The sequence below is a fragment of the Podarcis filfolensis genome, assembly GCF_964270895.1.
Source record: "Podarcis filfolensis genome assembly, chromosome: 7".
In the NCBI taxonomy this organism is placed as follows: domain Eukaryota; kingdom Metazoa; phylum Chordata; class Lepidosauria; order Squamata; family Lacertidae; genus Podarcis; species Podarcis filfolensis.
In genome coordinates, this window is record NC_139603.1 from 50,622,866 (window position 1) to 50,638,783 (window position 15,918).

General features: G+C 40.3%; 1 protein-coding gene across 4 annotated transcripts in view; it reads right to left on the reverse strand.

Moving 5' to 3' along the window:
* NOL4 (nucleolar protein 4) overlaps window positions 1-15,918 on the reverse strand; it is a 115,519-nt gene that overhangs the window by 29,263 nt on the left and 70,338 nt on the right. For all 4 annotated transcript variants that reach the window (XM_083622987.1, XM_083622986.1, XM_083622989.1 and 1 more), the window contains one exon: window positions 7,106-7,389. In XM_083622987.1, coding sequence (XP_083479113.1) covers window positions 7,106-7,389 — 284 coding nt within the window. The remainder of the gene's footprint in view (window positions 1-7,105; window positions 7,390-15,918) is intronic.

Genomic DNA, 15,918 nt, shown 5'->3' on the forward strand with positions numbered 1-15,918 from the left:
CTCTATTAATTTTGTGATTTGTTTTAATTGGAATATGGTCCTTAACAGTTTGGAAAACTGTCTTTATAGGGGATGTGGGTAGCTTAACTCCTTTCATAAGAAAGGCCAGGAAAGAAAATATATATCCACTCTCAGTTAAATAATTCAATTGGTAGTTTAACAAATATATATGAATGTATGCATAGTTTTGGAATTCTCCCAGTACAAATTTGAACACAAATTAATAAGGGAAATTAGACAAATAAAGCAATGCTCAAATCATATTTTAACTGAGATTAATGGTTAGACTGCTCCCTGTAAAGTCCACAATCACATAGTGGTGGACTTTGACGTCTCAAATTTCAGTGGTGCCATGTGTGATGCTAAAATCCAGTGCCGCCACCCCCCCATCTTCTATTGTATGTCATGGTTGTGGTGTCTCCTCGGATGCCCCAGAAGCTCTGTGCCCGGTGTGACCACACTAGTTGCATTCCCCTAGATGCACCTTTGCAATCCCAACAAGCTTATGCATTCAGGTGGGTCAGCTGCTTTCCTTGCGCGTATAGCTCCTTTATTATTTTAACAAAATGCACACTGTTAATAGTGCGCAGAGCAAGATAATGGCATTACTGGTATCAAACCCACCCACCCCCCACCCCCGTTTACAGTGGTAGCTTGTAAGCAGTGGCCTATTTATCTACTCACACTGGTATGCTTTCTAACTGCTAGGTTGGCAGAAGCTGGGACAAAGCAACGGGAGCTCACCCCATCGCATGGATTTGAACTGCCAAAAATATGACCACTGTATATATGAGGAAAGGGATTGTACCTTGATCCTAAAAAGATATTCCTAAAAAGCTATTTAACAGAGGTGGAATTGGGATCTAAGAACATCACAGGAAGCAGGTTAGTCCCCATAAACCATTCATAGGTGAACACATGTGCATAATTAGTTTGCTTAAGAAAACAGATTATGGCAAGTGAAACAGATTATGGCAAGCTTGTTTGTAGTCTGAAACTGTTCCTTTTTCCTTTTATGCCCCTTCAGCATAATGGTAGCATTTATGATGTAGTCCATTAAGCTACATTTTGGTATCTTGAAATTGTTTCAGGAGATTCTAGAACTTTCAGAAATCAGTCATAACTCTTCTCTTTTGATCAGATTTGCCTCCACAATTGGGATCATATTTCCTCCCACATCAAATGTGCTCTCAGATCCAGTCGCTTTCCTTTCAAACACAGACATAGATTTCCAAGTCTGGAGCCTAACTTTTCAGATTAATTATGAATTGGCCTTTGGACTCCTTCATGCATCTGATGATTTAGATGCTTGAAAGAACTACAGGAACTTTTTATTGCCCAAATGTGGCCCATCCTGTCACCTCCAATTTCCATCAAAAACTGTAAGTTCTTGAAGGCCTTGCCAGCACTGGCCAATGACTAGCACTCCCATTATGACTAGCATAGAATAACTGTAGTTACTTGAACTCTCTGTGTTATGTTCTCTCCACCACCTACCACCTCCAATAAGCAAGTTTATTTTTCCTCTGGTTTGTTTTAAGTACATCCAAATATCACGGTACATATTTTAGCTGGGCTTTGCTTTTCATTTCAAGTTACAAATTGCTAGGAGCATTACTGAACAGATAGGATGTTTGCCATGACAAGTCACAGCACAATAAAGAAAAGTAAAACTGCAGAATAGATTGTGCAAAATAAGAGAAAAAATGCAAATGCACTCAGTTTGCAGAATTTATGAATCACAGAATTTGGCTCTGCTTGGTGCAGGATTTTAATTGCCTGGGTGCAAAATTTTAATTTGGGTTGTTGCTTTTATAGTGCAGCCATGAATAAAATGCAAATGAGGCAATCTGCCAACGGCAGAGGTTTGATGTGGCAGCAGACTACTCTGCTGCATTTTGAAGATGGCGGCAGAGAGTTGGATCATTCCAGATATTTCTGGGAAATATAGAAACTTGTTCCAAGCTACCATGGATTTCCCAGTATCTGAGCAATTTATAGCTGGAGGGTTGCTGCAGTTTTATAGCTCCTTTGGATTGTCAAAACTGCAAAGATATCAGATTGCAACCAAAAATACCCTCACAGAAATACAGCTCTGCCCAGATCTGAGCGTTGATGTTATTTATATTTGTTATTATCATTATGATTGTTCATAAGCAAATATGGCAATATATTTTTTACAATCCACCCAAATAAGCTGGTCATACATAAGGAAAATCAGACTTAGTGCTCACTAAGCATCAAATGTTTATGAATGTCTTTTAGAGTTTCCTTAATTTTAATAGAGTTCCCTTAATGCATTTTTAGGCTCACATGGGAGATGAGAATTGGAAAAACCTGCATGGAGAGTCAGCATGAAAAAATGTAGTATCTAAATTATTAAAGAAGTGCAGTAGATATATTTTAAACTTCAACTATAGGGCTATCTTCACAGAAGCTTAAATTAATTAAATTTGTAAACTGCCCTTCATCCAAAAATTTCAAGGCAGTTCACACAATAAAATACAGAATAAAACCACAAAGTACATAATAAAAACAAGAACAAAACAATAACACCCCCTCCCACAAAGACATTTAAAAGGGCATAGATTATTATCCAGCCAAAGGTCTGGTTGAAGAGGAATGTTTTTGCCTGGCACTTAAAGATGTATACTGAAGGTGCCAGATGAACCTCCTTTGGTGGAGCATTTTACAAGTGGCAAGCCACTGCAGAAAAATCCCATTCTTGTGTTGCCACCATCTGGACTGCTCATGGAGGAGGCACATGAAGAAGAGCATCAGATGATGATTGCAGTGTTTGGCTTGGTTTATATGTGGAGAGGTGTTCCTTGAGGTACTGTGGTCCTGAGCATTTTAAGGATTTATAGGTCAAAACCAGCACTTTGAATTGGGCCTGGAAACTAATTGGCAGCCAGTGTAGTCGTGCCAGGATCAGTGTAATATGCTCAAACTGTCTTGCCTTGGTGAGCAACCTGGCCACTGAATTCTGCACCAGCTAAAGTTTCTGAAATGTTTTCAGGAGCAGCCCTATGTATAACATGACAAGAGTCATGATGGCTGCATACTATTTCCAGGATCAGTGTCACTATACCTCTAAACATAAGAGCACCCCTGCTGGATCAAACCCAAAGCACATCTAGTCCAACATTCTGTTCTCACAGTGGGCAACCAATGCCTATGGGAAGTGCACAAGCAGCACATAAGTGTAATAACACACTCCCGCTTCTAGCAACTGGTAACTGAATACATTTGAATACCAGTCACTGGGGAACAACAGTAGCAGAGGGCTACCAGAGCATGGACTACAGAAATTAGGCTGTCCCTGTCTGAGAGGTCAATGATACATTTTCCCCAACTCTTTCCAGACAGAAGTCATCATTCAGGGCAACCAAAGCTGTTTCTGTGCTGAAACCAAGCCTAAACCCCAGTTGAAATGGATCATTTTCTGGTGCCCCATCTGAGCCATGCTTGGTTCAATATGATTTTGTAATTCTAGAGAATGGTAGTGCTGAAGTTCTCTGAAAGTCCAGAGAATATAAATCAGAATATATATTGGGGGATAGATATCTGATTGGAACAGTCTAGCCATCCTGTTCATGGCTTCCTTCAGATAATTATGGATGGTCGTAATCAGACATGATCTTAAACTATGGTTTGTGCTAACTTTGTAAACTCTGAGCCATGTTTTATGTTCTAGAAAATCAGGCAAAATACATGGTCAGTTATACAGGTACTTGAGGCTCACAGGGAAAGCAGGCATTAAAGTCTGAATTGAGCAGAAAGCATGCAGGACCTTGGACAGCTCCAAAGTGTCCCTGCTTGCTAATGCAGCTAAAAGAGAAATTGTCTCTACAGGAAGACAGAGACAACTGAAGCCTTATGCAGGCTATCCAGGGTTGATGGGGTAAGTCATGCCTGTCTGGAGGAGCCAGATGGCTGGTTAAAGGCCTTTGCATTGTTTTGTAGTCTTTGATATCTGTGAGGCTTGGGGAGACAGAGGTAATGCAGAAAAGTTGTTAGAGAACAGTTAGAGCACCAGAGGATGGAGGTAGGGTTGTGTCCTTTGGCTGAAGATCCCTCAATAAGTTACTATAGGTTATTCCCCTGAATAAGTGACCGGAACCTCATCTGGATTCTCCACCATGTACTGCATAAACCCAGGTTTGGGTTTATGATACAATGGAATGTATAGTTTCTCCCCCACCCCCTTGTTTCTCAGCTGCTATTCCAAACCATTCAGTATTGCTCAAAGTGTAGCCACTTGGGGTACACCAGGGGTAGTCAATATGGAACTCTCTAGATGTTGTTGGCGTAAAGCTCCCATCAGACCATCATTAATTGTTAAGCAACTATGAGTGGGTGATTTTAAATCTCCAAATATCAATAACAGTTGGAACATAGTGGGACCTGAGATGTAGATGTCATCTTTGTTTTGGGGTGTAGGCTTAAAGTGAAAACCATAACAGATATTGAGGAAAAGAACAAATGCACTTGAATAAATTTCTGGGTCCCACTGAAGAACCTCTCTTCTGTTGGCATCTGTGTGTCTCAGGAGACAAATGAAGAGTGTGTCATTGAGGGTAAAGTCAAACTGTTGGAGAATTTCTTCTCTCTGTGCTACTCCCAGCTGTCATTGCTTCTCTGGTTACTGCTGTTGACACACAGCCTGACTGTCTCTCTCCAGGAACTGCGATCATCTGCAAGGAATTCCCACTTGGTGGGCTTAATGCTTCTAGCCTTCGTGTCATGCTTGCAGACATATTTGTAACACAGAGTTGGTTGGCCGACAGGAACAGGCCTAGTGCCAGCTCCCCGTTGAGCACATCCTTGAGGATCCTGCCCTCTTCCATGCTGTGTACATGACCAAGTCAGTGTAGATGTCATGGAGATAGGAGCGCGAACAAGCTGTGGGAATGTAGGCTTGGGAGAATACATATTTGTTTGAGACTCTGTCCTGCCATGTGATGCCCCAAATCTTCCTGACGCAGTGCATATGGAAGGCATTGATTGTTAGCATCACATTTTCCCACACCCTTTTGGAGAGGTGAGTCATTGCCATAGTTGCTTTGCCAATATGCTCATCCAGCTCAGCATCGATAGAGAGGTTGCTGGTTATGGTGGAGTCCAGGTAGGCAAAATCTTCTATCACCTCAAGTGTGAGGTCACCAGTGCTGATGCGTTGAGTGCTAGCAGTATCCTGACCCAGGATATTGGTCTTTATCAGGCTGATGACGAGGCCAAACTCCATGCAGGCATGGATAAAATGGTTTATGGGTCTCTGTAGAACTTCCTTGGAATGTGCTGTCCAGACTGTATCATCTGCAAACAACATCTCTTGGATTAGAACCCCACACACTTTTGTCTTGGTGTGGAGAAGTACCAGGTAGAACAGACCCCCCCACCCCCCCCCACATCGAACTGAAGGCACAGGAGAGCAATAAGTGGGCATCCTATCTTGTTGAGCACTTGAAGAGTCTTTTTCAGATGACCAGGTCAAAGGCCTTTGTATGGTCTATGAAGACAACGTACAAGGAGCACCTCTACTCTAGGCATTTCTTCTGCAGCTGACGCAGTGAGAAAATCATGTCAACTGCTGACCTCAGAACATTGTGGCTCAGGTTAAACTCTGTCAGTGAGTAATTCCAATCTGTTGAAAATTACATAGGCAAACACTTTCCTCGCAGTACTCTGCAGAGAGATTGCGCAGTAGTTGTTACAGTCATGGCGGTCACCTTTGTTCTTGTAGAGGGTTCACAGTGCTGGGGTCACACATGTCTTGTGGCACTGATTCTTGTTCCCAATACTGCAAGAGGAGGCTGTGGAGGTGTGTCATGAGGAATTGAGGCCAGCTTTCAGCATTTCTATGGAGACTGAGTCCTATCCTGGGACTTTACCGCATGTCTGAGAGTTTAAGACAATCTTCAATGGGAGGGAGGGACATCTAGCTCTTCCAAGACAGGCAGAGTTTGGATTGATAACTGTTGATTACTGTATCAGAGACTGTGTTTCCCCATGAATGCAGTTCCCAATAGTGCTCTGCCCATCACTAGGCCCTCTCTCATTTTTATATTAGTCTGTATATTGTAGCCTGTTGATTTTTCTGACTCCTTGAGTATTGAGTCCTTGATTAAGTCCAGCATTGAAAGCATTTTTCTGCTACTTTTTTAAAATAAAAAGATAGAATATATTTTTCAATTTCTAAACATATTTACATCAAGCAAATTACAGTGATTTCAAGTTCATTTCAGAATACTCATGGAGTTCTCACATTATTCATATTGTGGGGGGGATGCAAAACCAAACCAACAACAGAACACAGTGGCACTCAAAGCACTGTCAGGGTAATTTATGATATTTCACTGCTGGTATTAAAATCAGTGGAAGTATCTGGATCCAGTACTCAGTTTCAGTGGTATAAAGCTAATAATCCAGTGTGTAGTATCAGATTTTGAAAGGCTGGAGTTTTCAGTGATAGCAGCAGAAACAATAATTGCAAGAATTCTGTTAGATTAAATTCAACTCTTCATTCTTCTTACAATACACATTCATGACAACTGCCTTCCTATCAGACTAGCTATCTAATCTGCTGGATCTGTCTTTATCTACACATAGTCACCTTATTCTCTCCCAGCTAATACAATAGGAACAACCAGGGGTGCTGGAGGGAAAGTTGTTTGGAAATGTCAACTTCTTAAAGCAAAGTTGTTGGTTTCAATTCAGACATGTTTGGACATGTTTATAGATGGCAATGAAAGCTTTAGTGCCAACTCTGTTGACACAATAAGGATACGAATACATACTGATCATGAACTACATGTGTGATTCATCCAACAGGAAGATTTTACAGGTCTTCTCAAAATACTGTATTTCAGATCAGAAATGAAAAACTTGCAGAATGTATTTCTGGTTGATAAAATATTGGTATTTGTTAGTATACTAATATGCAGTGAGAAATAGACAGTGTGAGCACAAAATAGCAGAAACAACTAGGTGTCAACAACTTTTCCAATTTCCTAATTTGCAAAGCCCTTGAACCATTACAGCAGACTTTTCTTCTTCCTAATCTATGCTCTTGTAATATCTTGTGAACATGGAAGCATCTTACCTTGCTTCCATTTTCTTTTGCCTCTTGTTCCATCTTAAGATCAGATACTAGGATGTTCTTGTACTTGTTCTTTCCATCACTGCTTTGGTCATCTAACCTGTATTCTGACGTGAGCTGAGCAGAGAAGGGACTGTCACTCAGATTCAGCGGCTGTTCATCCGGTTCCAGAGGTGCTTTGCCATTACTGTTGGCTTCTGCCACTTCCCTGCAGTGTGTTCCCCCTGAAGCATTGGAACTGTGTCCTGCAGTCTCATTGCCGTTAAAACTCTCTGCAGCTGAATCATCTATGAAACACATGGATTTACAGTTTTTCAATGGCATGTCATCAACATTATCTTTATACCCAAACAACAAAAAAATACAAAAAACCCTACAACTTGATGCCACTCACACAACATTTCCAACAGTTCAGCTGAAAATATTTGTGTAATTACCAGTCACTATTAACAATCACAGAACAGTTAAGAAAATTTCAGCCAGAGCAGATTCTTTAATGACCTAGGCATGTTGAAAAGGAAGGACTTATCTTTCCACTTTATATGTGACATCATGACTCACTTGCTTAAGTTATATGGGGGGGGGATTTTTACATATCCCAGTTATTATGAATTATAGTTCTTTAAACCAGCAAAATATACAGTATTGGAATAGAAAGTTCCCTTCCTCTGATGGAAGGAGACTTCCTCCAATGGAAAGACTGCTTCTATTAGAGGATAATGCTCATTCCATCAGTTGGAAGGAAGGAACTTTTATACTCATCCTATTGGGAAAGTTTGGATGATCGTAGCTCAGCTTAATAGGCCAAAGCATGGATGAGCCTTTTGACCTCACACAAAACCTCTTGGCAGGAATAAACCAGGAAGTCTTCCATTAACTATAGTCTCCTGTTTCATCCATACTGGGGAACCCAGGGTTAACAGCTTTGGAGCAAAGCAGACTACAGTATTTAAACCAACAGCAAATCATGACTTAATGCCCAAAGTTTTCCACTATAGTTTCCCTGTTTGGTTGAAATGGAAAACTATATTATTTTAAACTAAATTGTGTCCTTTAAATGTTTTTTTTTTTGTTCTGAAGACATTGCTGTAAATAAACATGGTATGAAAAGAAAGTGCAAGTTACTTCTGCCTCTCATGTCAATCCTTTCCCAGGTCAATCAAATAAAAAAAAAATCCAACCAGACCAGAAGTGTCAGGAAAAGCATTAGGATGGTTACAGCAATAATCACAGCAGCTACATAAAAGGTGGGATGCTAGAGGGTCAGACATGGAAATAGACTGAAGGACAGAACAGGGATTTACAAGTGAGGGAGAGGGTGAAAAAATAGTACAGAAAGAGGAGGGGTTGCAAGGGAAGCCAAAGAGGTAAGTAAGAAAGGGATTCTGCGTTGCTAAGCCCAGTGATGAGCCAGTGAGAAAATGAAAGGGGGAGTAGTGGAGGAAGTGAATTACTATGTCACAGAAAATAGAATGGTCCAGTGATAAGATTGGATCCAAACCTTTAGTTCTGGGGCTATGAGGATTATTGTGAGCTTAACAGGGAATTCTGAGTTCTATCAATATGTTTAATATGGTTTTCCTAACAATTAATGAATTGTTTGTGCTGCTGAAATAAAATGTAAAGTCAATATGCTGGCCATAGTTAGCCTTCCAATATTTTTCACATTGCTTTGTACTATCAATAGTATTTATGCTATTAATTGCTTGGTTATTGACCAAAAAGCAAAAGTAGTTTACGAACTGTCCCGACATAAAATTAGGAACACTTTGTTGCTTTTAAAAGAATAGTGATGAAAATGCATTGGGATTGTTTTGACAAGGTTCTATCACAGAATTGGAAGGGATCCCAATGGTCATCTAGTCCAACCCCCTGCGATGCAGGAATCATTTGCCCAGCATGGGGCTCAAATCCACAACTCTGAGATTAAGAGTCTCCGACTCCCTTTACCCTAACAGCAACATTTAAAAAACCCTAAAACTAAAAATCATGACTCAGTTTCCAACTACACAGTATAGAAACATTTAAGGCTGTTTCTATAGGGACACCAGCAGATAGCAGTTATTGGGGATATGCTGGTTCCTAACATTCAGGTATAAAACGTCCTATATAGCCAGGATTATGTTAACATTACACTAATTATAACCTTCACATAGAAAACATGCACGTGAAATCTGGGTGGATTATACAAAGGAATTAAAAAAGTTTGCCAAAGTCCTAAGCAACCAGGATAATGTGGAACAGAGTAAGAATGAGTGAGAAAATACGGCACATGCATGGAATTCACACCACTTGATTTTAGGTTCTCTCATTTTATTGGTTTTAATTTCAAAAAGCAGGCTCTTGTTAAGATTCTGAAATCAAGCAATTATTCAAACCAGAACCGTACTTTCGCTGAGCTAACTTTGCTTCCTGTACTAATTTTAGTATAAAGAATTACGTAATAAGAATAAAAATGAATCACCAATTAAGAACATATGACATAGTCTGGCTTTTGTTTTGTTCTTATGAGACGTTCTAAAGCTGTGCTTCTCCCCCTCCCCCAGTTTGCAAAATACCTTTGCCTGCTCATGGAAGAGTGGTTTCTGTAGCTTTTAAGTGCAGTGCATGAATTTCTAAGAAATTTTAGAGGAGGCTGACTTACCCTACAGTTTTATGGAGAGGCTGATTGGTCTTTCCCCCATCTTTTTATGTTAGTTTCCCCTCCCCCAAAAAACTCATAGTTGCAGCGGGTGACAAGGATATCTCTCCAGCCTAGTTCTCAGAGAATATGAGCCAGTAAGAGGTTGGAAGGAGAGTTTGTTTTAATTGGGGGGGGGGGCATTTATTCCAAAGGGGAAAAATGGGGAAACCCTCAATCACAAGGTAAACCAATCCCTACCCCTTTCTCATAGTCACATTCTAGAAATTCACAGTTTCACCTATCCCTGTCCCCCAATTTGCTGAAACAGCTCTTGTTCATTCCATTCATTCCATTCAAACAATGAATATTTACCATTCATTGGCCTCAGTTCAAAAATAGTCGTAGAACCTGTAGCTGCACGTTACAATCTATTTTATCTGACAAATGGGAATGTATATTTCACATGACAGTTTGGATTGAAAGCACATTTCACTATTTACTTCAAGTAAGTTTTGCCTGTTAATGTACCTGAGCTGCAACTGTTAAGTATGCTGTTGTGTAATATGTGACAACATAAATGAAACTTTCATATGGTTAACGAATTTCTTGCTCATGTAGAGTAGAATCTTAATAGTGACTTTAAAAAAGAAACCTGAATAAGAATACCAAATAAAAGCTTGATGTGTTTGGCTGAGTTACAAAATATTGAACCAAACACTTCAGCTCTCAATAACACAAAAGTTTGTCTGGGTGGCAATGTGAACAAGGGGCACATTTGAGGATTGAGGACAAGGAAGATAAGTGCATGCAAGTGTTTTGGCTATGTTCTGACCAATTGCTGTATTCTAAATATGGAGAGAGAGCCTTTTCTGTGGTGGCTCTTCACCTTTGCAATGCTCTCCCTAAGGTGGCTCACTTAGAGACCACATTACTATCATTTAGGTACAAAAAAAACCCCACTTCTCTTTCTGATTTTAAGAAGGGCTTGTGACAGCATTCTTTAATTTAGTGGTATGATTTTACCATCTATTTAAATTGGCTGTTGCTGAATTTAGCTTGTTGTTTTAAATTTTAATCATCATTTCTTTTTAGCCACCCTAGAAATTTAAGTCTGTGTTGAAGGTGCAGGATATACATTATATAAAATAAATAAATAGGCCCTGATCTCATTAACCTCACATTATTGTGGCATGATTAGCCTGGATAGAGAGAGTAAAGCCAGGAGAATTGGGATTCAATAAAAATAGCATAGATCTCCATTGCCCAGGCATCAACGGTCAGTGTAGTCAAGCACCGGCTGAGGGCCCACACCCTAGAAAAGGGCCTATTGACAGAGTTGGCACCTGAGGAGAACCACAAAATGCCACCCCAGCCCCCTGGCTAGGGAAGAAGCGATCAGTGAAGATCTCCATCAGCAGTGGCAGATCTTAGGGTCTCAAATGTCAGCAGCAACCTGTGTGACACCAAAAATCAGTGCCCCCACCTCTTACCTTTTATTCTGCTTCAGAGTTGTGGCACCTGTTGCGGTGTCCCTGAGGCTCTGTGCCCTAAATCCACCTCTGACATCAGGAGTGGGGGATGGGGGGAGAGAGAGGCAGTCTCTCCTATTTGCCAAGAGGCTTCTGTAGAGGTGGTATAGAAGGGGGCTGCCAAGGCAGGTCAGGCCTGTAAGCAGCATACCACAGAGACCCTCCAAGTGTCCCTATTTTCCAGGGACATCCCTGATTTAGAGAAACCGTCCCAGTTTCTGATTTGACTCCAGGAATGTCCTGCTTTTCCTTAGGATGTCCCTACTTTCATTGGAGAAATGTTGGAAGGTACGGCATTATCTAACCCCCCCCCCCCGAGCCGTCTAAAGGCAATCCTGTACAGTGGTACCTCTGGTTACATACGCTTCAGGTTACCGCTTCAGGTTACAGACTCCGCTAACCCAGAAATAGTATCTCGGGTTAGAACTTTGCTTCAGGATGAGAACATAAATCATGCTCTAGCGGCATGGCAGCAGCGGGAGGCCCCATTAGCTAAAGTGGTGGTTCAGGTTAAGCACAGTTTCAGGTTAAGAACGGACTTCCGGAACGAATTAAGTACTTAACCCGAGGTACCACTGTATAGGGAAGTTTTTAAAAAATGTTTAATGTTTTATTATGTTTTTATAAATGTTGGAAGCTTCCCAGAGTGCTGGGGCAACCCAATAAGATGTGTAGGGTATAAATAGTAAAATTATCATTAAGGAATGTGACGTCCCTATATTCATCAGAGAAATGTTGAAGGGTATGCACCACAGCTGCAGTAGCATTTCTTGGGGGCTGAATCTGCTGTTCCCGTGGATCCCACTGGAGGTTGCCTCACCTTGCCTGATGAGTCAGCCAGCCCTGCCTCTTGGCAAAAGTACGCTGAGGGCCTCATGGAACCTTCCAGAACCTGGAACTAACATTGCAAATGCCAGCTCTCGAAATCACTCTGCCTTCAATTAAAAGAACCAGCAGATAGTCGCAAGTATTTGCTTTACACAAGGAATATGTGTTCATTGCAAGCAAATTATTAAATTCACTTTTTTTTCATTATAAGCCACTATTCTAGATTCTTTCCACCTTGATGATAGAACATTCCATTTAATAGAATACTAACCTTGACAAGGTTATTTATTCAAAAACAACTATTGAATGGGCATGTGACTGGAAGGGGGGAAATGCTTCCTCCTATGTTTATCCATGTCATTTGTGTTCTGTGAATTACATAAGGCAGAAAAAAAGAGCATCTATTGGAACATATTGATGGCAGTGGCTAATTTCCTTTGAGAGAGTTCTTAAGCTTTTAAACATTCACCATTGGATCCTTTCTCTGCAAAAGTCAAACTGCATCTTGACAATGTATCAGCAGAACACGTGCAATTTGTTTGCATGGAAATGGGATGTGTTTACTGCTTCAAAATATGTTTTAAAAATTTAAACTGGCATTCTAATTAATACTGCCAATATTAGCCTTTAATAGAAGGAATCTAATACCGTAAATATTGTAAATTATTCATAATGCATGTAAAAAGAAACATGCAATCTTGCCTAAATCTTCATTTACTATTATAACAGAATTTAAATTCCATATAATGTACATTGCAACAATATAATTAGTGTTTTTCACTACAAACAAAAATCAGATCGTAATCCAGATGTTGTATTTTAAATCCTTCATGTCTCTTGTATTGCTCATAAATATTTCAATTCAAAATACCCCCCCCATGATAATCCACAAAACATTTCTTTTTTTCAAGGCAGTTTGTGCCAAAACCTCGGATAATGCTTAGTGGTTTACACCCATCTTTTTTAGAAAAATAAGGGGGGTATTGATTTCAGAGCTTGCTATAAGGTTTATGGCAGAATGCCAAAATACTAAAGCTGTTTCTGGGAATAGCAACAAAAAACAGATAAACATAAGGCACCTCTTTAGCCTAGACTGAGCTGAATTTATTTTTAAAATGACATACCAGGAAATTGTTAATGTGGGGACTAGTGGCTTTATTTGGTTTTTTAAACTAAAATAAAGATTCTGTAACCTGCCCTGGGACCTTATGGTGAAGGGTGGATAAGAAATCCAACCAACCAACCAAACAACCAATCATTTTTTTAAAAAATGAACTATTAAAATACTTGCTTTTTATCCTACCACTAATATAATGGAGAGCTGCAGTAATGTTTACGTTATGTCACAAAAACATCACATAAGTCACACTGTCTTAATCTTATGGTACTTTTTCCTCCCTTTTTCATTTTAAAATGGCAAGGAAGATAATAAATCAATGCTAAAATAATGTATAAACTTGCATGTTCAAAATGAAATGTTCAGCACTTTGAGAAGTGGGAATTGCTTCAGTACACACAAATAGCTTTTCACACACACTCTCACTTTCTTCTCAGCCTTCATGAACTTCAGGAATTTCCAAGTGTTCAAGAGATATATTGAAGCATTCAGTGTGTTGAATGCTCACTCCAGTTTGTAAAACATGCTTGCTGCTGCTACTAAGCAAGCATTGCTAAGGTTTTCAGGTATACACCTTAAGCTTTCCCTTTGCTTGTTGATAAAATAAAGCTTTACATCGCTATTGAAAATGCCACTTTAACTAGTGGATATATTCATATTTCAGATGCAGGTGCCTGGTGTCATTTTGTTTGAGCATGGTCATGGGACATTCTTCAACAAGACTTAGAAAACCTTGATTCAATATTCCACTCAGGAGGAGCTGACACTTACTGTGAATTCTGCTCTTCAACTTAAATACCAAAGTCTGTGGCAGGCCAATTCTATCATTGGAGATACAGCATCCCTCGGGCGAGGTCCAACCTTTTTCTTGCAGTGCACCCAGGGATTAGCTTGACTTCCCCTACATTCTCTCCACTGCACAGTAAGAGCTAATCTTTCCTGCATGAAGCAAGAGATGGTGTTGCTATGACAACACATTCTAGCAGTGGGACTACTGGGATGAGCTGAAAAGATGTCAGGGAGACATGCACTCAGCCTTCCTCCAGGGCTATGGGCTCCTTCCTCTAGGATTTAATTCTCCCATGTTTACTGACAGCTTGGGATGCTAATTATCTATGAATTTTGTCATTTGGAGATTAACTAGTTAAGACTATGGCTGAGTTATTAGAGAGTACTTCAGTGAAAATTGTTGTTTTTCGGTGTGTTATATGTTGAGTAAAATGTGGCCACTTTATAAACCGTTATACAGTTCTACATCTTATCCCCAAATTAAGGACTCTCTGTGTGAAAGAAAAATAAAGACACATGCCAAGCCCAGTCCTTCAGCATCTGCCTCCTCCATAATCTTCCTTTTTGAGTTTGCCTCTTACCAAGACCTCAATATAACAGCTATAACTGCAACATTTGAGCAACTAAATTTCTCAAGGCAGGGCCAGCAAATGCCTACAAATGCCTCATTTTTTACATGAGCTCTACTATAAGCCAAACCAAAATAGGTTAAGAGAGCCTTCCAACAGCAAGGGTAAAAGAAATCCAGTCATTCACATATTGTATGTGTAACAGACTCTTAACTTCCAGAGAAACAAACTGGTTCTGTATATATTTTTTTCAAATATAAAGAGCCTTTTAGACTATTTTACTATGTTCACTTGTTTAATATTTAAAAATGGCTTAGCTGCTTTCTGGTGCTCCTGTCTCCCTGAGCACATCCCACAGAATTTTCATCTTCATTTGACTTGAATAGCCTTTAGCTATCTAAAGTATGGGTGACCATAGAGTTTGTTGCCTTTCTGGGTGGCTTTGGGCATTCACTGAAAGCAGTAATTAATGAAGCATGATGCTTCCTCTAAGATTGCTTCTGGGATTTGTGCCTATGATGGAAGGGAACATGTTTATATCCACCTTGGCAAGATAGCATGTTCTGTCTGTGAAAGGGATTCTACATGATCCTACTTTGCATGAGATCAGGAAACAGAAGTGCAAATCATGCACGATCCCTCTACCAATGCACCTAGCTATCCTTTATCTCCTCATTTAATGCTAAATGTTGAAGTTGCCACTAAGTTTTCTTGCCTTCTGATGTGTATTGCACGTGCTACTGTGATCATAATGGAAATAAAACAGCAAGTCTGTGTGGACCTCCATAGTTTAGCACTGAAACAGTTTGTGTTTCTTATTAATAAAAATAAGCTCCCAGCAATGTGGGGTTCCAAAAATCAAACATTGTATTTGATTCAGGTCCCTCTGTGACTTGTACTTGTTGCTGAATTGTTGCTGTTGTGACTTTATACCTTAAATGTTTTGTTATTTTGTATGAATACTTAGGGGTGTGTGGAGTGTTGGAGGAGGGGTAGTACTTCAGGTGGGGGACACATCATGCTCCTTCTGGGGTAGTTTGTCCACCTTTGGTTCCCACTTTGCACTTAGCTCTCACCTGTGGCTCCTAGAAGCTGTCGGCATGCAACAGTGGTCACACCCTGGGAAATGTATTTGACTGGTTGGCTAAGTCAGGTGAGAGTAGCCAATGGGTCTCAAACCCCCCAGTGAGTTAGGGACTTTCCCTGCATGTGTTGACAGGGTCTGGCAGATTTAGTGGCCGAGACCAATAGTGTGTCCAAGGGTCAAGAAGGTGGTTACTGCATGTGCTGTTGAGGGAAATGAGGGGCAGATGGGGCTTGTCAACCTGGGAAGGTGGCCCATTTGGGAGAAGGAACACTCT